Here is a 24,684-nt window from a genome sequence, read left to right as displayed (position 1 = left end):
TGTAGCTTCTGACTTGCTAAAAAACTGAGTTAAAAATATTTTACTCAAGTTCTTACTTGAACATATGTATGCAAACTACACCAACCATAACTCACACACTTTCAAATCTTTTTTATATCCCCTTTTAGTCTTGTCTATCTGCTCATGCCCTTTATTTTTATTAGTCTTTTATCATTTTGTGATGTGTTTCCTCAACCAGAATATTTCTACTAATATTTCTATAGAAATTACAATATAATATTCTATAGAATATTTTGACAGAAAAACCTGAAGTCCTTAAAAATAAATTTAAAAAATCCCTAATTCAAACAAAACCAAAGGTTTAAAAATCTGGATAAATATAGAAGCACTACAGAAGTACCAAATAAGGAGGATATTCATCAGTTATCTTTACCTAGTAATATCACAGATCCCTCAAAAATCATTGTAAACTTATTCATTGTTGTATAAAATCTTACCTTCCTCCTACAAATGCTCTAATTTCACATCTCTAAAAGTTAGCACCCATTTGTCATTAAAAATAAGATTAAAAATCGAGACTTCACTGCTGCAACAACCTTTTATCTCTATTTTTTGTTAAACTGTACAGGATATTTTCACAAGGGTAATCAGTAGAGATGAGCATATAATTGGTGCATGCATGTCTGAAACTTTAACCACTATATAAATACAAATAAAACCAGTTTTCAGGTTTTTGCTAAAAAGCTGGAGGACTTTGGCTTGTTTGAACTGAAGCCATCTCCTGTACAACATAAGTAAACAAAATATTTCAGTACAAGGATGCTCCTTGGTCTTCTTAAAATTTGTGACATTCAGATAAACAATAACCTTGTTAATTGCACGGTCACATCTCAGAAAATGCCCACAGTGAGCAAACAGAAACAAAAACAATACCACAAACATTTTCAATTAACTCAAACTTTACCACAAATGAGTCACAGCTGAAGAATGCAACTGGGCACAGAAAAACACTGAGGAATAAAATCACCTCACCACCAGAGTTGGTGAATCCCATAAACATTAGCAAAATTGCTGAAAACCACAGTAAGCCTCCTGATCAAGTTTAAGCTACTCCAAACCTGTTTCTCTGGACCAGAGTTAAAGGCACTTTTCTTACTTCTACATCTCAAGGGGTTTCATCATCTTTTTCTTACATTAAAGCATCTTAACAACCTTGATGGAATAGAAAAATTGCAACAGAAATGTTCTGTCATTGAACTGAATTTATTGTTCCTGATGCAGAGAAGGGACAGTTCAAACCTCAAGCTAGAACACAATACTTACTCTAACACTTCATAGTTGGACTTCTTTTCTAATGCATTGCCTCTCATCTCTCCGTAGGATCTCCTGAAGTCAGGAAAAATATTTGAAAGCAACAATTATTGGATAATTCAGCCTAAAACTACAAGATCAACATAATCAAAACTTCCACTCAGCATCAGAAAACATTGGCAGAATGAATTTAAAGGTAAGTATTAAGTACATTATTATCCTACCTCAACAGATCAGATTTTTATTTTATAAATTAACTGCATTTTCAGAACCACTTTAAACCACTGCTGCCACCAAAAGTGACCTAACCTGGCCTTCAGCAGCTCCTTTCTACCTCACACCGCACTTCCTCCTGAGAGCCCTCTGTGCATGGAACAGGGAGAGCCAGGGAAGCAGGGAATGATGAAAACTGCCTCAATCCAGACATGTTCACATTAACAAGTAAATGAATAAATAGGGAAGCTTTGTTAGGAGAGGATGAGATCATCGTTGTCACAGAAAAAAATGGACCAGAAATGCTCATTCTAAGTTTCAGAAGTTCATCTACAATATCTCATCAAAATGCTCTGAAGAGCCACAGCTTGAGAAGCAGGGAAGGCAGGACCTGGCTGACAACATAATCACAGATTATTACATTCATCACATGTTTTGAAATAAGGCACAATGATTTTGTAAGTGCATAAGGAGTTTGCAGTTACACAAAGAATTTTTGTTTTCTCTGGGGCTAACAGCAAAACTTACAACAAAGGCATCAGGTTCTCCTGTGATACCTAGGAAATTTCATAAACCTAAATTTTATTTTAATTTGGAAAGCACTGTTCAAAGGACACTTTTATTCTCTCCAAACAAGTTTACATTTGTCATTAAATTCTAATCAATTTTACTTCTTCCCTAATCTCTCTGTGTGAGACATCAGCATAACTAAAGCAAATGTTTCAGGCTGAAAATTGTCCATAAATTAGCAAAACCCAACACATGCATTTCAAAGCTGGGAACTCTCTCAAGGATCTGTTAATCTGATATATTTATCTTTATTTTCCAGCTGTCTATACAGTTGACAAGAACACCAAAAACACCCAAAAGGATCCTTAAGATTTAATCATTTCAAACAGCACATTAAAATTTGAGTAAATACAGAGAGGAAAGGTAGCAGTATTTATCTATAATTACATTCTTTAGCTGCAGGATTTATATATGCAGAATCATAAGACTATTTACTAAATAACACCACAGATGCATTTTTTTTAAACATACTTCAATGTACTCTACAGGCCTTTGAATTATTCAGATGAAGAATTCACCCGAAAGGCAGTATCAAGATGTAATTAATTAAAATTTTAAAATAATGTTAATTTAAAAATTACTAGAAATGAGTTACAATACAGTCTATTCAGTTTTTCTTCAAACTGCTTCATAGCAAAAAAAGGTCTTATGATGTTTTATTCAATTCTACTGGTCAGAAATTGATGAACTTTAAGCAGTTTCAAAATTAATGTATATATTCTGTCAGAAAGATGTTGAATAATAAATTAAATTATCAGCTTACCGGATTTCAAGGCAACCTAGTTTCAAAGCAATTTCCTGGTCCACTTGATCTGCTATTTCTAACATATAGTCATTTTTCACCTACAGCAAAAGAAGCAGGTAGGCATCACAGAAAGATCAGTTCAGTGCCAACACAGACTAAAATACTCCCCAACAACTTTCAAATGAATACATCTTAATTTTCTAGAATGACAATTCACAGTCCAAGAAGAGAAAAAAGAATTTGTGTTCATATTCTCCACAAATGAGCTGCACTTTTGTAAGAAACACATTTTGACCACAATGAACTTGATTGAAAAATGTCTTGTGTATGTCAATATTGCCTATGTTTTATTAAATATAATCAAAATTCACAGGGACTGAGCACGTGGGTACACCTGCATTCCAGCTGGGAGAAGGCAGGCTGCGTTCTTGAACCATCCTGGTCAACAGAATTTAATTGTCTAGGCAGATCTAATCATGCAGGTAAAACTGATAAATGCCTAGGAATTACAGTGAAAATAAAAATAGAAGTAAACACAGAAGAATGTACAAACTGTACTGCACACTACCATAAAATAATGCTGAACTAGCAAGAAGAACCAAGAGTGAAACTGGATGGTGACCATCTACAGTAGAAAACACTTCAAATCTTCATCACATGTCCTGGACTTGTTTTATTTACCAACATGGATGTGGGCAGAATCCTATTTTTCAGATAATACTTCACCATATTGGAGTAAGCAATTTATACAGTAACTAACAACAAAAAAAAACTCAGGCAGAAAGAGTGAACAGAACCAGCACCCAAGAACTTCGCTCTGCAAATCTTGCACCATCAGTAAGAAATCTCGACAGCTTTTCCTTAACAGCTCCTGTTATTCTCTTATGAAAACATCAAGTTCTAGTGAGATCCTAAAGTTGCAGCAAATCCCAAAATCCAACAAAAATCCATGTGATTGACTTGTGGATCAAAGAGGAGATGATGCGCTATGAAAGCAACACACTTCACCAAGTGGGTTTGGTGAGTGGTGATAAGCTGTGAGACCATCTAGTTTAAACTACTACTGCTATGAAATGCAGAATTTAGCAGGTAAACAAGTACAGCAGTGGATCCAACAGCTGGAGGTGTTCTCCACTCTGCATTCTCCTCAGAACACATGAGCATCCACCTCAGCATTCCCTCAGCACCACAGCTGCTCCTGCTCCAAACTACAGGCAAATCCCTAAAAACGTCCTGGATCTGAACTGCATGAAAAGTTTTGTTATTGAAAGACATGAAAGAAGAAATATAATAAACTGTGCAAGAATGAGAAAATTAATTATTACAATAGCCGAAACATGAGAAAAAAGCTTTAGATTTGAATTCATACAGGCACTCAATATGACAAAATAATGAGCTTTTAACTCTTCTCAATTCAATTCCTACAAATACTAATGAGACAGGAGAATAATTGCCCTTCAGCGTCATGTAGTGTGCTATTTGTACACACATATGGAAATAATAATTCTGTATTCCCACAGTAATAGGATACACAATATGAATTAATAACTCTGCTCTTCATTATGCTCACAATTTAAAATAACTGGATTTAGATTGGATATTAGGATGATTTCTCCACTGAAAGGGTGGCCAGGGATTGGAAGCAGACTGTACAGGAAAGTGGTGGAATCACCATCTCTGGAACCATTCGAAGTATGGCTGCAGCCCTTGGGGACATGGTTCAGCTGTGCGTGTGGCAGTGCTGGGCTAGTGCTTGATACTCCAAGCCTCTTACAACCTAAATGGTTCTATGATCCTATAAACCCAAAAATGCAATAAATTACACTAGGATCTCTTCTCATGAGAAAGGACTTTGAACTGCTCCTGCACTAAAACTGTCAGACAGGAGCTCAGGGCAGGTAACTCAGGAATGGAGTTTCAGGCTCCACCAACTGCCATAAATGACCTCCGCAAACACACGTGGGCGGTGAACAACAGCACAGCCCTCCTCACCCTCAGGTCTACCTGGGGAAACCTCAAAATGAAAAAAAAGTGTTGAACATGAGGTCAGATCCTATATGGATACCCAAATTCCAGAAATTTCCCTTGTCCTTTTTCTGAGAATTTGCCGTTATGTACGTCCTAAACTACTTCACCTACCAAGAAAACCTGTTCACAAAATCCCTTGGCTGACCTGCCCTCCATCCACCCAAATCAAATACCCATTGACTGATCAATTATATTTCATTAAACTTCTTTTTTTTTTCCCCCTCAAACTTCAGATTCATTTTATTGAACCATTTCAACAATTTTGCATCACCAGGAAATTTCAAAGCCATTATCCTCCTATTACTTGAGGTATTCAGACACCAGGAAGAACTGGCTGTAGCAAAGTAGCTTTTCAGTCCTGACACACAAAACCTCCACTCACAGGAACGATGCTAATTTAAGGCCCTGTGTATTATGATCAAATGTGGATTAATTTATCTTCACAGCTCTTTGCCTTTGCTCCAGTGCTCGATTTGTCAAACTAAACAGATAAAGAGCATCTCCAGTTTCATGCAAACATGATTTTAAAATGCTGCTAGCCTCCTACTCCATAAATAAATACGCAACATTACCCAAATATTTAAAGTTTGGGGTCTATCTCGTCTTGCCCTGCAGCTTGTGAGCTTTCATAAATTCCAGTCATGTTCCCAGTTTGACTCTGCAACTACAGATATCAGATATTGACTAAGAAAATGTAAAAGACCATCCCCCATTCCAACAAAATGGAACGGGGAAAAAGTATTTTACATTATATACACCTACTTATTTTAGTGTTTAAATTTTTTGAGTTATAAAAATATTATAAGCTTCAGGAAACCTGTGGTGAGAAACCAGTGGCCTGGATTTTTAATGATGTCCTACTATGGATAGCCAAAAGTGCTTGGTTTTCCCCTTTTTTCATAAACCTGCCTGCACACATTCTACTTTCAATTTCAGCAAGGAAAAAAAAAACAAAACATATTCAGTTTCTACTCCCAGAATACCAATGAGAACTTCTCTTTATCAACTTTAATTTTGCTTGACTATTCTCTTTGAGATGGCATCAGATCAGTGCATGAACTAATGCCTGTGTAGAGATTAGATAAGAATTTCACAGGAGGTTCAGCACAACCTCCTAAGGAAAAAGCCTGAGCAAATATTAAGTGGAAGAGATATAAGAGATAATTTAATGGTAATTAAATGCACTGTCACAAGGCAATTGAATAGTTTTCCAAGAAGTCTTTTGTGTTTGCTCAATTATAACTTTTATTATTATTATTGTTAATATAATTAAATGAGAGAAATGAGAATATTTTCTGGGTTAGACAAACAAAAGCTCCATCTTCAACAACACAAAGACTATATACACACAAAGGCACAAAAACTGAACTCTTAGAAATCTAACAAAACCTATCAGGTTTTTTCTGCTGACTACAAATTCAGAAGTATGTTAAGAGAGAGGATGAATCCTTCCCTGTGGAGTTTGGAGATCCTGTTATCTGTGAGCTTGTCACACTCTCTGGCAGTGTGTGCAGACCTTTGGCTGCACCTCCTGTGGCTTGGAAATTTAACTAAGTGTGCAACACCTGGAGAAGCTGAAGAATACATCTATCTATATATATACACAGATAACACACTCATCCTTTCCAAGCAGATCAAGCACTGCTGCCATAATCTCCTCTGCAATTTCATTGTTCAGAATGGGATCTCTCCAAATGCCAAACCACTAAAAAGCCCTGTAGGATGCTATTTAATACATCTTAATTTTATCTCCTTTGTAAGACAAAACTGATTAAAATAAACTTGTCACACCAATCTGGTTTTAAAAAAGCCACCCCAAAAACCCAAGTGGCCAAACAAGAAATCAAAACAGCAACCCTTGATCTCTTTCTCAAGCTCAAAAAAACCTTTAAGATGCTCCTGCTAAACCTGTGTGCCCCTACATCATTTACACCCCATACTGGAGACCAGATGCTCTGGCAATGATAAAATGACATGAAGTCTGTATTTATCTCCAATACTTTATGGTCACAATGTTACAGCAATAAAAATGCATAAAGATCAACAAGGCAAACACTTGGATTGACACCAGGATTAAGAATTCAACTGTCAACACTGCTAAAATCCTGTGTACTTTTTATTTGGTAACAATCAAAACCCAAAATATGATGTCTGAAGTGAGTCACTTGAGTGGTGTATGCTGCTTGTAACGTATTTGCTTCCACTGACTTACGCACTTTGTATTCCCACACAATGTGCTTATCTCAACTCCCTGAGAAAATATCTTGGAGAACAGTTTAAAGGAGGAGAAAAGACAAAAGTAATTTATTGCTGCAAACTGCTGTGTTGATTTCAAGAACCTTTTCCCTTGGATTTTTTTTTAGTATGTTCTAACAAGTTTAAGTCAGATTTACAGTCAAGCAGGTGCATGCTTTGGGGGGAAAGGATTAGTCTACTTAAGTTCCATTAAACATGGAATAATGGAAATAAAAACTGCTTCAGGCTTCCAGGCAAGTACTACTGCAGTGCCAATGTCAGAGGAAGCAACTCTACTGAAATTTGCTCATTCACAGGGTGGCAAATCAGAATTAAAGTGTGACCTAAACTTCACATTTGGAGTTGACTTCTTGGCCACAACAGCTACAAACAGTCTGATACAAAAAAGGGCTGCAGTGGGGAAAATAGGAATGCCAAGCATAAAGGCACCTCTCAGAGGTAAGAAAAAGAACTCTCTCACTTGTTCTGATATAATAAAAAATGAAACAAAATTGTCATTGTCCCCACATACAGAATACACATCACCCAGCATCAGTGAATGAATGCTTACAAAGGGCAGTAATATCCAAAGAAAAAAAGGATTTTGAAATGCAACACAATCCTACACCAGATTTCCTGATTTATTCCTGATTTATTAGTGCCTTGATATTCAGCAGAAATTCACTTTATTTAAAATACTTTTTTATTCTTAACAATATTTTTTTTTTATTACTCTTCTTCTTTTTTTTCACCAGAACAGAAATCTGTCTTCTGTCTCCAGTATTTTGGGCATTAAAAGTTCAAAGATATTCCTAAATCACAACAAAAGAATGGAGGTGAAAACAATGTGAACTAAAAGACTTTTCCCACATGGAAGAATTGGGCACGTAAACACAAGCTCAGTTTTATTTACGATGTCAAGACTTAAAAAATATTTGTTCTTTTACTTGAATGGGGAAATTACTGACAGTGTCACTTCTAACTTCTCAAAATTTACTAGAAAATAATGGGCAGTTTCCCAGCTACAGAAATGGACAGCCAATTCCAGATGGAACAATTTAAAATAAAAATTGAAAACACAGGAAAGCCCATGTTTGTGAAGATGGAGAAATTAGAGAACAACCCTATGCTATGATTTAAGGAGAAATCTATCACTGGCCTCGTATTTTCTATACCAGCTGCTACTTTCAAAAGCCATCTGCTTCATTTTCCTGCACATGAGTTTTTTATGCAGCTGCAGTATTTCAGAAGGTTCACCCAGGCTGACAAGCAGTTCATAAAAACACCATGCTGGATTTAGATTTCTTTATAAAGAACAACAGTAAAATAATTCTGAACTTGGCAAATGCTTTCCAGTTTAGGGATTTTTTCAAAAAAAGCTATTAGATACTGTGTCTTAAAAAGATATTTTAGGTTTAAACTTGTTTACAGCCTTATAATTTATTGCATAAAATTATCAAACTTGACATTGAATTTTCAAGCATAAATACTGTGGAAATTCTTTAGCAACAGTATTATCAAATGGTGTCTCATAAAGGGCAAATACCAATAATTAGCCACTACTGGCTTTCCCAGCTTAATGTTACCAAGAAATTTCCCACAGGATAAACTCCAATTTTTCAGGAGGACAGTTTAAAAATAAGCAATCTATTTCTCTTGCTTTTCTCTCCATCTCTATGACCTACTTACACAGCTTAGTCCTCTTTTATTTCTACTTTTCCCCAAATCTTCACTGCTTTGAACACTGCATTTAAACAACCCTTCAGTGACTAAGTTCCCACTGAAGAGTTAAGACCATACCCAAAAAGAATCATCCCAACATATGAGATATTTAGATAATCAACCAAACAAAGAAAATGTCTTCTGTACTCCATTCAGTACATAGCACACAAACAGGAATTACAACCATTTAATGAAGCATGAAAACAAAGATTTATATTACATAGTTTCCTCATTATCCACTTGTTCTACACATTTATTTTTAGCTGGTGCTTTTATATATTGGGAAATTATGTACTTCCACTTAGTTGGTGAAATTTGTATTTTAAAAATACAACCTGTCTCTTAATTGTCCTGTATAAGCAATAATTTATTTATTCTCAGTTATTTCTCTGGATTTATTTTTAACAGCTCAGATGTGTTCTAGCTGCTGCTTTTAAATATTCAGGTCTCTAACTCCGGAAGGTAATTTGGTGTTAGGTTTTGTATGTTACAGTTCACCCTCAGCCACCACAGAGTTCAACCAGATCTATCTTTGTTTTACACCAACACACAACACTTCTGGTGATACCCATCCCACCAAAATCCACAGAAATTATTCCTGCAATTTACCAGTTCCAGCTTCTGTAATGAAAGACCAGAAGATCTCAATACATCCATGAGAAAAAGCTGATCTTCAGCAACCACTTTTGCGGCCAAGACAGAAATCCAAGCATACAGCTCATCTGTTTTCCCCACAATTTCCCATTCAAAATGAAGGACGTTGCTCTGTTCTGCACCTGCAGCAGGTACAACACAATTCCACCCCAATCCATGACACAATTCTGAGCTTCCCACCAAAAAGAATTATCTCAGATATTCTCTGCTTTTAGCTGTATTGCTCCTTGTAGTGTTAAAACACACCACAACACATGATTGGGTTAACGTGGAACAGTCACCCAGTATAAATTCTGACATCTGTAAGGACCAAACTGCTCCTCCATCCTTCTTTTCCAGGTTTACACAGAACACCAAATTTTCATCACTACAAAATCAGCTGGGAAGAACAGGGTCTCAACCCTCACTATTACAGCCTCAGAAATCTGATGCAGCATTAAGCCTGAAAGATTTGTGCCTCATCTGCTCTGAATGAAGCCCCATATGCACAAAAGCCCAATGTCTGCTTCTAATGTCATCAGTATTTTTAGGAGCCACCTTAATGATCGTAATGGTAGTTTTTAAAATACACACAGGAGGGAAACACATATGTGTTCCCACCCCTATTTACCCATCTGATCGTATTAAATTTGCTATAGGAGATAAGTCAATATTAGGGAAAATTAGGGCTTTGGCCTCATCTAGGGGAGTTAAAAGCCCAGCTCCAGTATCAGGATAACATTCATCTGCCATCTGCCTTCAGCTGCTCCTCCTCTTCGTGTCCCAAGGTCACAGTCCCTATATTATCTAGGGGTGATCTTTGACATCTCTAACTAATTTTGGAAGCTCCTCTGTTAATAATAAGGGCATTAGAGATGGGCTGGGGGAAACCAACTTCTGACAAGGCATTGTTAGGGGCAGAGCAGCTAAAAATGATGCCGTCTGTCCGACTGGGCCGAGCTCCAGATGTCACTGCAAGAGACGCTGCTGCCTCACAGCCCTTGCACAAAGTAGGACTGGACTCATGGGAGCCATACAGAGCTCAACCTACTGAACAAGCCTTGCTCCCAGCTCATTTCATACTTCTCCTTTCCAACACACAATTTTGAATTTCCAGATCAAGAGAGTCCTAGCATCAACGTAAATCAACTTTTTTGTGGGTTTCTTTTTGTTGTTATATGCAACTTAATCTGTTAATTGCAGTAGCATTTTGTTCTAGACTACTAAAGAGAGATATCCACACATCAGTCCACGGAAACCTGGCTCCAGCATTTTCAGTGTATCAGGCTGAATTATGAGCTATTTGAGAAAAGCCCACAAGGAGGATTTTCACTGCTCTGGCTGACAGGTGGAAATTTTAAATCAAAGCAACCCTTTCCATTTGGCCTGAGCATGACTGACCATTTAGGAGGTGCTAAGGAATACAAGGAAGTTTCACATTGCTACCACACAGCACTAAGGGAAAGCAGACACTGGGCACACAACATTTGTAGCCAAAGCAGCTCCACAACTATACAAACAGCAGAGCCTAAAACAAGAATGCCAGCATAGTTTTGAGGGTGTAAATCAACTTTTACAGGACAAAATAAGTACTTTATGGGATACTGTGAATTTCAGCAACTTCAGAAACCTACCCCTGTCAAGGAAATCTTACTTTTAATTGCCTTTTCCAAGCTGTAAAGAGCAGACAGGAGAGGTGCAGATTCATTAATATTTGTATCAAAATATATACTTTTAGTATCTTTTCAATCAGCTGCAGTTCTTATATTGCCACCCCCCTGTAGGGCACAGTTTATGTCTCAGCCTATAACTCTTCATGAAAGATCTGGTGGGTTTTTTTGTTTTGTTTTGTTGAAGGTTTTATTGTTTTAAACAGGCTGCCAGCATCAGGAACAATGCCAGCTTTTCTCCCAATGTCCTTGATTTCCTTCAAAGCTTTTCCTGTCAAAGTCATTTGCTTTAGGTCTCCTATTTTTTTAGGGTGTAAGAGATGTTGTTATTTAATTAGGTTAAAGAGTCTAATTCCCAGCCTGCATTTCAAATTACATCTCATGCACCTAAGCCTTATAAAACTTTAATCATTAAGTTATAACACTAATTGCCTGGACTTAAATTTTCCTACATGTCAGAGACAGAGTTATAAAAATAATTTAATTTGCATGATGTATTTATCTGCCACAATATAAAGAGATATTTCATGTAATGAAACTCCTTTTGAGTGTGAACATAATCTTTACAGACACTACAGAGACAGAGAAAAGAAGGGCCAATTGTCCACAATAAACTTTTCCTGCACTTTTTCAGAGGATGTTTTTCCCTTACTTTTTTTTTTTAATAAGAAAAAGTATAATTTTTTCTCTTTTCTTTTTGCAAAGAGTTTTCTTATGAAAATGAACCTGCAGTGTACTTGTCTGGTGAGATACAGAGCCCTCAGAATTCAGCCCAATTTTTTCAGGGTATCACTGACCTGCCCTAACTTCGAGATCATCCCCTGCTTGCAATTTCTTCTTACAGAAACTTTGGTTAATTTTAAAAAGTAAATTCAAAACAAAGTTCAGTTCTGTGGTCTCCTTTATTATACATCTTAACATCTCCAGGGTAGCTCCACACTGCAGGCTAAACAAGGCAGCAGAGAAAAATTCAACACTGATAAAAACAACCTTTTCTTGTTCACTGGGATCGAAAAAAACCCCAAAAAGTTACTTTAAAAGTCTTCTGTTTAAAGCACGAGCACAGCAACAATGGAACAGCTGATGCCCAAGAGCTGCCCCCACCCCCCATACAGATGCTTACTCCCTTTTCATCAAGGGATAAACCATCTCCAATTACTGCAGGCTAACATGTTATTCAAGGATAAATGTGTGCAGGCTCTTGTCCCACTATAAAAGGAAGGCAATTCAAGTAGCTTACGTCTGATTCTCATTACATTAATGTTTTTAAAAGCTGTATTCTATCTTGATTTGAGATATGGCTTTCGTTCCTCACTCGGCTACTAAGGCAAAATAGAGGAGCCTGTCCCCTTTATTTCCACTTCCCAACAGCCATGTCACTGGAACACAGGGGAAGGAAGACACTCACTAGGAATTTCACTAACACTTATTTAAAGCAACTGAAAATATTCCCAAAAAGGACAGGAAAATGGTGAAATCTTATCTCATTACTAAAAACTTGAGATTTTTAATTCTCCTTTTGTACCTTTATGTTTGTTTTCTCTGAAAAACGTTAAAAATCGTACAAAAACCTAGATATCTTCACTAGAGATTTATAAAACAGTCAACAGAACACACACACACAAAGGATGCCACTTCTTGATAAATCTTAACTTACAGCATTTTTATTCACTGTACTACACCTTAAAGGTTTTGGGGGTGGGATTAGAGCTCACTTTGGCTCAGATTTGGGTATTCAATAGCACAGGACACAACTGAAGGCTGGCACATAAAACCTGTGCAGGGAGCATCTGCCAACTGTGGAGACAACCATAAATCTGCCTTTTCTTGATTTTTGAATACTTCAGCCTCACCCCTCCAACAGCACTGGGTGGGATCCAATTTGCCTAATTTGGCTCAAACTGTAAGCAGCTGGGCCCAAGGGAGTAATGCAGTCCATGCAGAATCACCACCTAAATGCTCCACAGATTGAAAAAAGAGAGGACACCCCTGAAGTCCTGTCACCCACTACCTCTGACACCTGCCAAAGAGAGCAGTAACAAAACAAAAAGGCACAGTTTCAGCATTAGTTTGTTGATCAGAGCTCTCAAATGGAATGTGAAATGACACGACTGGAACACACAGCTCCTCCAGTGAGGGGGAATGACCTAAAGATCAGCCTCTCCCCATCTCTGCCCTCAAAGCTGAGGCACAGCCTGAGCACAAGAGGCACCGCATGGCATCGTTAGTGGGACTGATTCTGATGTTATTAACGAGTTGTGTGGTTTCCCCCTGCTCCCACACACTAATTTTAATCCCTTGCTGTACAGATTGCAGAATGAAAGGTCTCATTAAGTGCCCTGCTTTACACTCCCAATTAAGAGCAGCTCACGCCCACCGCAGATGGCAGAACGAGCACCACGATCACAGCACGTCAAGCCACAAACAGTTCTGGGCACAGGTTCTTGATTTGTTCAAGACTCTTGAAGATGAAGAATGTTCAAAACCAAAGAAAGGTCACAGCATCTTTAAAACAGTCAAAAATCAAGGAGAAAATAGTGATTTCCCATATCAGGCCCAAGCTGAGAAGCCTGAAATGCAGCGATTTGCACAGGGCAGTGCACTCGCTGCAGTGAATGGGAGTAGTCATGCATGTGAAGGCACAAACGCGTGCCAGCTTTGGGTTTAACAGCCTGGTAATTGTGCTTTGGGTGAGCTGGATGAATAAACCCTGTCTGTTGACAGTGATTAAAGTAACATTTTGTTATCTTTACAAAACGTTCTGTACTTTTCCATAGGATGAAGATCACTTAAGGATTTAAACTTTCTTTTTCGACAATACTGTAGCTTGCAAATCAGATTCAAGAAAATAATTAAAATTCCAAAATCTGGGTGACAGAGGAAATCATGTTTCTTCTCCTTCTCCATGAACTTTTAAATTTGTTGCTATACATTTTTAATAAGACAAACAACATGTTTGGATATTACCAAGTTAGCAAAAAGGCTCCCAGTCTCATCCTGACCAGAAAGTCACAGGCATCTGGTCCTCACAAAAATCTTTTTTACTCATTCGTAACATATAAGACAGCAATGTGTTTGAGTTTCACATTGAGAAAAGCCAATTTGACAACAGAGGCGTTGTTTCTGTCAGATTTTTAAAATATTTTAACTGGTTTCTACACTCCTTATCTCTGACAGTTGCTTCTGTGCAAAAAGCTCAGGATATCTATGTATGCATGTAGGAATTCTGTACATTCTGTTGTTCTTGCCTACACACAACATGATGCATCTGACTGAGAGCAGTGGTTAGCAAAAGAAGATGTTAAAATGTTGCAGGAATGACACTGAGATAGAACAGAATGTGAAAAATCATCTTTCCCTGTTTTTTTTATCCCCCTCTCTGCTGTAGGCCTGGTTTATGATGCAGTGTTACTGCTTAAATTCTTCTCTTGCCTTCTTTTCATACGTCACTGCTGCTGCCTTAACACTTTACCACATGAAAGTTATTGTCCTAGTTTATCCAAGAGGACAAGTGAAATGTATGGAGCAAAGCAGAATCATGGATACAGAATGACAGCTCTGGAAAGTTCTGCACCTGATTTCCATGACAACGGAGACCCAAATACCTTACAGCACCCCAAAACAAAGAGCAGTAACTTTTAAAGAACTGGATGCAGAAACACCTCACTGTAAGGTGAAAAAGAAAGAAGAAGAGAAAATAAATGGGATGGTGTGCAGAGCAAGGAGACAAGAACCTCTGATTTTCATTTCATAACAGCACTGGGATTCAGGGCACTGTCACATACAGACAGCTGTCAGCTTTGCCTATTGGTCCCAATGACCTTCAAAAACCTTCTATTCTGAGCCCTTTGTATCCGTTTGTAATGATTTCTCCAAATTTAGCTAGAAGTTAACAAATATTCCTCTGGCATTTCAAACTCCTTGCTTTAAAGAAACAATTCCCTGAGGCAGAAATGAGAGGACACTGCAGGCTTGCCGGGTGTTGAACAGGAAAGTGATGAAGTTCAGTTATTTTGGAGCTCATCACCCACTTTTGCATCATGGGAAACACAAATCTCCTGTGTTTAAAGCCAGTACAAAGTAAGTTCCTTGCTGCTAAAGGAAAAAGGAAACCAATTTTGTTGTACAAGAACCCCTGGCAGTACTACACTAAAAACTCACCAAAATTCAGACATTTTAGGCTGAATCCAGCATATCACACAAATCACTTAAACTAGAATGTGAAGTCCAAGGAAGCACTGCAGGACAAGTGTCTTTTCAGAAGTCAACTTCATCACAAATCAATACAAAAACTGCATCACACAGTAAAAAAAAAATTAAAAGTAATTTACCTAAGACAAGAAAATTGTGTGCACAATTGTGCTTGCTGGAGTTAGGGTAACCTTTTTAGTCCTGACTCCCCTAAAAAATATCCCCAGGAGATTTTATGTTGAGCTTGTTGATGCAAAAGCAGATCAAAATAATTTACCTGAATAAAATTAGAATTTAGTGTTTAATTTATAGAAACTTTGACTATTACGCAGTTTTAGTAATCCAGAAGAGATTTTAAACCTAAGAAAATAACCTAAGAATGTGAGTGGAAAAAGCATTTGATGGTTTGTAGTGAAATTGTCACTTACTTACACTTGCAAAAATAAAGAAATTCATCTGTTTAATCAAGTGTGAATTAACTGTAAGAAGCCAGTTGAACAACAGTCAATTTTATCTGAGTTAGGACAATTATTACCTGCAGAATCACCTTGGTTTTGGAACATATTCCTCACCACTTCTCAAGCAGAAAGATGCCATGGGCTTTGTGCCCTTTTTGCTTTATATAAGCAACCTTAAGTTTTTTTCCATTTTTCTGTTTCTGCAGTAATATGCTGCCCACATAAACAAACCCAGAGTTTTCTAAATTCAGCAAAAGACAAAGCAGAATAACTGAACATACCTGCTGATAGAAAAAATTTAGAGTTGGTTTGTCCTCAGTGAATTGGTTTAGAAATCCTTTTGGCAAATACCGAATTCTCAATTCATATCTGAAAAGCAAGAAAAAGAGACTGTTGAGCAGAATTAAAATTAAGATTTCTTCCCAACATTCTTAAAAATATAAATAAACTCAAAATAAACTTAGAAAACTAATGGAAAACTTCCTTTTTGATTGCTCAAGAGAACTAAACTAATTTATCTGTAACAGACATTTCACAGAGATTTTTACAAAGGACCTTTGTAACAGAAGCAAACTTAGAGCCTTGCTGCCTTCTCAGAGCTCCAGAGGGGACCGAAGCATCAAGACTTGGAGCAGATAAGGTCCAGATCCATGGGAAGGGAGGCCCCACTTAGGTGACAACAGATGAGCTGCCAGAAGCACTGACATGACCCCTGGCAACAGCTCTTATCTCTGCTTGTCACAAGCAGGGACTTAAAACGCTGATCCTGCTGCTCCAGGAGTGACAATCGGTGTCACTCACCAGGGAGCCACATCCTACAGGAGAGCAAGGAACACGACTCTGCTCCTTCTCTGACCTATGGCCCAATATTCACCTCTGGATTTTCCATAGGTTTTGAAGGGATTTCTCTGCAAAAAGGTTCTCTGCTCCATTATTCATCATCAAGACACATGCAAAAGCCAAACAGCTTTGAACCTGACAGTCATATTTTTAATGTAATTGTGCACCAGAAGTGAGAGAAATTCAGAATGAGCCTTGACCCACGACCTACACCAAATCCGTATCACTTCTCAAACCTTAACTTATGCTTTCAGCCCCTAAATTTAGCAATATTTCTTGTCATAAACTTCTGCTTTCAATCCCTAAATTTAGTATTATTCGCTTGTCCTGTGGTAACAGCCTACGGTGTTTGACACAGACTGTTTGCTTCCTCCTCTGACACATTCCATCAATGAAAGTCTGATAATGAATGTCTCCATTCCTTGGGCTGTGCCAACACAGCATATCCTAACACACACTCTTAACAGTACTTCCCAAAGTAAGTATATTTAACAATCTGCTCATGATAAGAGCAAATATTACAACATTTTAATCAGTTGGTTTCAGCAGGACAAGAACTTCTTTTCAGCAAGTCATTTGGCTGCCTGTAATCAAGATTAATGTGGGGATTTGGTAAAAATTTACTAGGGGTAAGTGCTGCCTAGGTTTCCACTGCAAGCAGAACTTGTAATGTCCTTATTTACTTAGAATTCATTGAAAATACACTGTCCTGTTAGAAATCATTAAAATAAGGGAAAAAAGTAATTTACCTAAGTCAAGAATACAAACACCGTATACAAACAAAGAATACCAGAATGATGTCTGGTTGTGGTATGGCAATACATTTCATAATTCCTGTGCACAGAAAACACATTGTTAAATTAAAAAGTGAAATGCATGCAGGAGAGGCTGAGAACACCTGACAGAGAGTAGATTTACAGTGGATACAAGGGAGAAATGTTTTATTCTGAGTGTGGTGAGGCCCTGGCATAGCAAGCTGAGGCTGCCCCATCCCTGGAAGCATTCAAGGCCAGGCTGGATGGGGCTTGGAGCAACCAGGGATAATGGAAGGTGTCCCTGCCCATGGCAGGGGGTTGGACTTGGTGATCCTTAAATGTTCTTCTCAGTCCAAACCATTCTGTGACACAGGACACAGATACAGATAAACAAAAAACTCAAAGTCACAGTTAAGACAAACTCTCACAGATGACTCTCATATGTAAGGGAACACAAAATCACCTTCTAATGCTGATCAGCCTTTCCATTTCATGATCCCCAGCAGATAACTGGTTATTGACTAGAATTTAGGTGTCAGCCAAATTGTACCTCCAGATGTTTATGTGTCAGGGAGAGAAGGCAGCATGAGCAGACTGTCCAGAAAAGCAGAGCCTCTCCTGTTTTTTTATTCTGCCATATCCACTAAAATCTACTGCCAAACACAATTGCAGAACAATTGCAAGGAATAAAACAAGTCTGTGTAAAAGAGTTCCTTCCTTTTGGGGGGCTCTAGAATCCAGTGCATTTTAGAATGACAGAATCGTTAAGGTTGGAAAAGACCTTTAAGATCTTCAAGTCCAACCATCAACCCAGCACCACCACCATGGTCACCACTAAACAGTGTCCTCAAGTGCCAAATTCACACTTTGGAACACTTTCAAGGATGGTTATTCCATTGTTTCCCTGGGCAGCCTGTTCCAGTGCTGGACAATCCTTTCCGTAAGAATTTTTTTTTAATATCCAACCTAAATCTCTCCTGGAGCACAAATATGGTGAGAGGCAGCTGAGGAAGTAAAAGATGCTCAGGGGAGACCTCATCCCTCTCTACAACTCCCCGACAGGAGAATGTAACTAGGTAGGGGTCAGGCTCTTCTCCTAAGTGATAGAGTGATCACTCCATCCTAAGTGATAGGATAAGAGGAAACCATCTCAAGTTGCACCAGGAGAGGTTTAGACTGAATTATAGATCAGAAAATTGGATATTCAATATCAGAACAAATTTCTCCATGGGCTGTCAAAGACTGGAAGAGGCTGCTCAGGAAAGTGGTGGCATCACATCCCTGGAGGGATTTAAAGGACATGTGTATGTGGCACTTGGGGACATGGTTTAGTAGTGGCCTTGGCAAAGTTGGGTTAACTGTAGGGCTTGATGACCTTAGAGGTCTCTCCCAATCCAAATGATTCTGAGATTCTAGGATGCAGAACGCCATTACTCTCTGGGATTATAAAAACCAAAAAACAAAAAACAAACCAACAAACAGAGGAGAATCAATCTCCCTCCTTTACAGGGACGTGTCTTCTTAACTGATCAGCCATGAAAGTGCTGCTTTTTGCAACAGGATCTCATGAGAAAATCAGGTAAGGCAAAGCAGCTCAGCTGGGACAGTCACCCTGAGTGACCTTCATTAGCTATTTATAACCTAATCTCTGCCTGGGCCTGTGGGAATGAAGGAGCCGACTTCCAAAGGCCAACACAAGGATGGGCTCAATTTTCAATATCCTCCACATTTACTGGCTTTGAAATGCAGCCAACTGACAAGGATGACATGTCCCTTTCTCACAAACCAGAACTGCTTTCGGAGCAAGCATCCCAGCTGATGATCACTCCCCTTATGTTTGCTAAATTATTGCTGGAAGATCACCACTCTGCTTCTGCTCTGCCCCTCCACTGGGGCTCAGAAGCACTGACACACCTCAGAAAGGTGAGCATCAATAGAGCTCACAGGTTGTGCAGTGAAGTGACCCATCCACAGCAGAATGAACACCACTGAGCAGTTCTGGGAGCTTCCCTGTCAGTAACAAGCACTACCAGGGCAGCTGGTGGAGCCAAAAGAGAAAGGATAATCCAACTCTTAATAACCTGTGCCACTGAAAGAAATAATCTTGCCAATCGCAACCTTACCTCCAGCAGGTTCTGATTCAGTTCACATCAACAGAAAAGTAACCAGAACAGAGAAGATGAGAACCAAAAGGGCAGACAAAGGGGAAGTCTTGTGTGAGTTTAATGAACTGAATCAGCTCGCTGCAGGCTTATATAAGTATGAAGGCTTACAGAAGGAAAGGAAAAGGACTGGATAACGAAGCCAGAGAAGAGAGAAGACAGAGTGCAGCAAGGATCTGTTACATCAACTTGGTCAACTCACTAAACCATCCCACACATAATCTGGCCTTGTATCTGTGCCAGGGCTTTTGTATCACAGCTACCAAAACTCACAGTCCAGGACTGCTGAGCACTGGGGTGTCTCCTACCTGCCAGAGGCCACAGCATGGATGTCACCTGGTTACAGGGACCTGCTTCACAAACCCAAACTACAAAGCTAGAAGGTGTCTGTCGTGTGGGGAACAGGGTGCTCCAACACACACAGCTTGTTACGTGAACCTCTTGATATTCCTTTTGTGTGACACAAAACACCAGCGAAAGGAACAGGGCTCTGGCACAGAGCAGTTTTGTCAGAGACATGAAGGACAGAAGCTGTGCCTGCTGTTCAAGGCTCAGTATTACACAAAATGATGAGGGTTGGTGTTATCTATGATTTAAGAGCCCTACATCCTGCTAACCCTGGCTCGCCCAGCTGGGTGATGGATTTTATCCTGGTAACTTTTGTGTGCAACCTAATGACAATTCATGTAACTTCTAGTACCTGGATTACTCCAGAAGAATTCCAAGATTTAATTTCTGAACACTGTGAACACACAACCCCTTAATTTGGAAGATAAAAAAAAAAACAACAAACATGTGAGATATTGAGTGGTTTACTAACATTATAGGAAGTTTTTAATTTAAGAACCATTCCAAGACTACTTCCCCTTTAGTAATCTAAATATTTCTACAAGTACTGTCATATGATCGTAGACACTTTGTGTTTTGGCATTACAAATATGACAGCAGCATTTGATTACACACAGCAAATCTCTCTGGGTTTAAAAGGTATGTCAGGCTGCATGTATTTGATAACACATTAAATGACACTTGGAAAGGTATTGAATAATTTACACCTTATCATAGCTCTTTCATGAGCATTTTACACAATTCCTTTCCACAAGCTTCAAAACAATATCTAACTTTGTTTTTAAAACCAATTAAATGTGTTCTGCAATGTGTACCATGCAAGTTGTACTGCCTTATAAAAATGGAATTGACACTGGTACACTAGGTAACAAATTTCTACAACATAAATTATTCACATCTCATCCACCACTTGATAACACCGCTAATCACAGAAAGGATTCAGGAATCTCCTCCTTTCTAAGGTGTGATTTCACAATATTATCAAGGAAAATACCTGTGTAGATAACAGAATCAATAAAATATAACATGCATAGAAGAGAATATGCAACATTCCTGAAACACAGGTTTTAAATATTCCTAATTTATTTGAATTTGTGGAATTTGTTAAAATCGGGACCCTGCAGAGAATTTACAAACTGAGTATTACCAAATGTGATATCTGCTAGAATAACTCCACCTGTGAGAAATTATGTATAGACTATTTATAATACCTTTGCAGAAGTTAATGTGCATCCTTTAAAACAACCAGCAACTTCAGCACAATTGTGGTTATGAACATAAACCACAAAAATAGACACGCCCCTGCAGAGAACAAGGAACAACAGTAATCTATTCTTTGGTTTAATCTCTATTTGGCTTATTGGTATTTTACAACTCCGAGCTCCCCATTTTCTCTAGTAGACTACTGTGTCTTTCTGCAAATAAATTTTAGCTTCCTCTTGTCTTTCTACCAGGAAAGTGGAGAGACTTTCCTTCTCCTCCAGAGTGGGCATCACCACCTTACCCTCCTAAAAAGCTGAAGAAACTTAGGTTAAGCCACTTCTTTTAATCAACTAACTAGCATCATGAAAAACCTCAGCAAATGTGTCCAGGCTATGAAAAACCCACAAAACTCTGCAGTTATTTTTCTAGTGTTCATTGCTCTTGGTGTAATTTGAGAAGATCACAGTCAAAAGGAAGGCAGATGTCACTTACTGCTCTAGGTCTCAATATAATGAAGTTTAACAACTGAAAAGTTTTTCAAAAGCAGAGGGATAAAATTATTTTTGACTGCATTTCACTCTTTTCAAATCACACTTCTACTGTTCAGTCTATAAATTACAACCAGTATTTAACAATATCCTTTTGGCTTTATTTAAATAACAAGATTTATCCTTTTAAAACTGCAGCCACGTGTTTATACCACAACTAGGAAAACCACTCTTATCCTAAAACTTTTAAGTATGACAAAACTTGCAGATTTCAGCACAAGTGACTAGGGGATTTCTGTTCCTATTTCATGTTTCCTCTAAATCCCAGGTTTCTCTTCAGTTTGCAAGAAACCCCTGACAACAACAAAAACCCCTTAAAGCAAACAAAATATTGCTCACAGCTTTTAGAGAGATGTTTGGTGGGTTTATTTCCCCCCATTCCACCAGCTCTATTCCAATACAAGAAGATCTTTCTTAGTAAACCAAATTACAGAGTATTTTTTACAGCAAGGCAGGAAGACTTATATGACTGACATTGAACAGACTTATATTCTTACTTCCATTCTTCTGGAGGGTGGGCTAGTTCAAATTTCTCTCTCACATTGGACACCCCCATATCCAGGTGTAGCCAGTGAACTTCCTCAGACTGCAGGTGACTGAGCCGTAATCCATAGCAGGCCACATTTTTCACTTTGTGACAGTCCACAATCTTCTGAATTATGCCCTAAAACAGAGAAATACACACTCCATATAAGCTGTAAAATACAATAAATATATACATATATATTAATTTTAAATATTACCATGTAATACCCTACACAAAATACAAAGCAGCACATAGGGAGCGACGTCATTAAAAATACTAAACATATTTTATTGTAAGCTACTCCTTCACACAACCAGTTACAATTGCTGAGGTTTTACCAGCACAACTTCAGAAAACATCAGTAAATATGTCCCATGCATTTTATCAGATTTAGACTAGTATTTCCTCTATGTAAAACACAGTAACATAAAAGCCAAAATTTCAAAAGCAGGTTTGTGGATGAAAGCAAGATGTATTAGTTCAAAAAACCCACCAGCAGCCTTTAAAAGTCGCTCTCCATCAAGAACCAGAAAATCATCTTGGACTTTCATCCACTTCAGTGCCCCAACAGCCAGGATTTCATAGGTCACACCACAGCCCCTTGGCTTCCTTCCCCCCTCCTCCCCCGGCTCATTTGAGATTCAGCAGAGATTCCTTATAAAACCAGGCAAGAGACAATTATTTAGGAGCATTCCCAAACACAACAAATGTTGTTTGCCCTGAGATAAACTTCAGAAGATCTCTTGCCCAAGAAAGAACCTTTTACATAAACCCGCAGCAGATTGCAATGTCAGCCATCAGAAAGGTCTGACATGCAGTACGTAAAAATCAAATGTGTTAGTGGAGCAGGGATGAGCACCCTTTCGGGTGCAGCATGCCAGGCTGTCCTGCTCTCATCCCGATTAGGGAGCCAGCAGGAGCTCTGCTGCCTCCTCACAGTCCTGTCCCAGGGAAGCCATGTCTCTCTGCAAGGCAGCAGATCCCTGCTGCAGGAGCTCAGAGCTCAGCAGGAGCCGGGGCTATCGCTGCTCCCAGACTCTTCTCTCAGGCACTCACAGGCCTTTGCTTCTGTGCCTGGAATGGTCTGAAAAATTCCTGCTGAAAACTCTCACACAGCTACACACAAACACAGATGCATGCAGAGATGCACAAGTGATTCTTGCTCAGAATTCCAACAAAACATCAGCACATAATCAGTGGAAGTTCTACAGGAGCCAGAGTGAGTCAGGTGAGAGGATTTTCTATAGGATGGTACTGTCAGCCTGGAGAAAAGGAGGCTCAGGGGGGGCATTAATGTTCTCCTCAAGTCCCTGACAGGAAGGTGAAGCCAGGAAGGGGTCAGACTCTTCTCCTACGGAACAAGGGACAGGATGAGAGGAAATGGCCCCAAGCTGCACCAAGGAAGGTTTAGATTGGGTACTAGGAACAATTTCTTCATGAAAGGGTAAAAGCCTTGGAACTGGCTGGCCTGTGGAAGTGGTGGAGTCATCATGCTTTGAAGTGTTCAAAAACCACGTGAATGTGGCACTTGAGGACACTGTTTAGTGGTGAACTTGGTCATGGTGCTGGGCTCATAGCTGGATCAGATGACCTAAGCAGTCTTTCCCAACCTAAATGACTGTGACTGCTTCCCAAAATTTATTGTTTTATACCCCGAAGAAATTGTTTAATAAAACCCTGATTCTGCAAATTAAGCAAGCAGAAAACTAACTGCAAAAAAGAGAATTAAGAAAGCACTAAATCTGAATAGAGGGGGAAGATGACACATGTAGGAGTGGAATCATGCTGTTGGTGAGGTGATATCAAGCTGTTAAATCAGCTCACACATCTCCTCAAACTGCAACCTTTAAATAATCTCTCAGAAGCAACACAGTGCACAGAGAAATGTAAAACAAAATTCTTTCAAGCATACAGGAAGGAAACACAAGCCATGTTTAGTAAGTTCACGGAGACTGAGTTAGAAGAGGTTCCATCAAGCCCAACAGGACCCTGTGTCCAAGAGCAGTAATGTGAGCACCCTCAGAAGCATCTTTTTGGTTCAGGGCCTGCAGTGCCCCAAATTTCCCTTGTCTCCCATGTCCTGGGGTTGGACATCCAGTGCGAAGTGGATGGCGAGCCCAGACCCGAAGGAAGATGGACAGCAGCAAAGCAAGCAGGAGGCTTGCAGAGGCCAGTATTGCGTGGGAGGGAAACTTCACAACACTGTGGGCAAATCCAAGCTTTCAAGCAGCTGGCAGCACCACAGACTCACCAGCCACAGCCTGTCCCCACAGCCAGAAGGTGCCCGAGCTGCCGGGAACAAAGGTCTGATGCAAACGAGCAGCTCCCTGCAGGCACCTCGGTAAAACAACTCAAGGAGGAACCAGAGAGGCCACAGATGGGTGCCAGGGGATGAAGCAACACCAGGCAAGCACAAGGGAACACTTCCCCCAAGTGCTCTCCTAACCTCAGACTATTTTTATCCCAGTGGATTTCCCAAGCCAAGTATTGTTTATGTCATTCATCAGCCTTCAGTGAAACTCTTCCAATTACTCATCCTGTCTCCTCTAAAGGCAGTTCATTTTT

At 39.0% G+C, this 24,684-nt stretch overlaps 1 protein-coding gene across 20 annotated transcripts in view; it reads right to left on the bottom strand.

Annotated features, from left to right (window-relative positions):
* Positions 1 to 24,684, bottom strand: part of PTK2 (protein tyrosine kinase 2) — a 194,823-nt gene that overhangs the window by 71,980 nt on the left and 98,159 nt on the right. For all 20 annotated transcript variants that reach the window (XM_068180039.1, XM_068180049.1, XM_068180099.1 and 17 more), the window contains 4 exons: positions 22,091 to 22,257; positions 16,019 to 16,106; positions 2,819 to 2,898; positions 1,285 to 1,347 (listed from right to left, as the gene is read on the bottom strand). In XM_068180039.1, the coding sequence (XP_068036140.1) occupies positions 1,285 to 1,347; positions 2,819 to 2,898; positions 16,019 to 16,106; positions 22,091 to 22,257 (398 nt within the window). The remainder of the gene's footprint in view (positions 1 to 1,284; positions 1,348 to 2,818; positions 2,899 to 16,018; positions 16,107 to 22,090; positions 22,258 to 24,684) is intronic.

This window comes from Anomalospiza imberbis, chromosome 1, assembly GCF_031753505.1.
Source record: "Anomalospiza imberbis isolate Cuckoo-Finch-1a 21T00152 chromosome 1, ASM3175350v1, whole genome shotgun sequence".
Classification (NCBI taxonomy): domain Eukaryota; kingdom Metazoa; phylum Chordata; class Aves; order Passeriformes; family Viduidae; genus Anomalospiza; species Anomalospiza imberbis.
The sequence above is the reverse complement of the archived record's forward strand: the minus strand, read 5'-3'. Positions and strand labels throughout refer to the sequence as shown.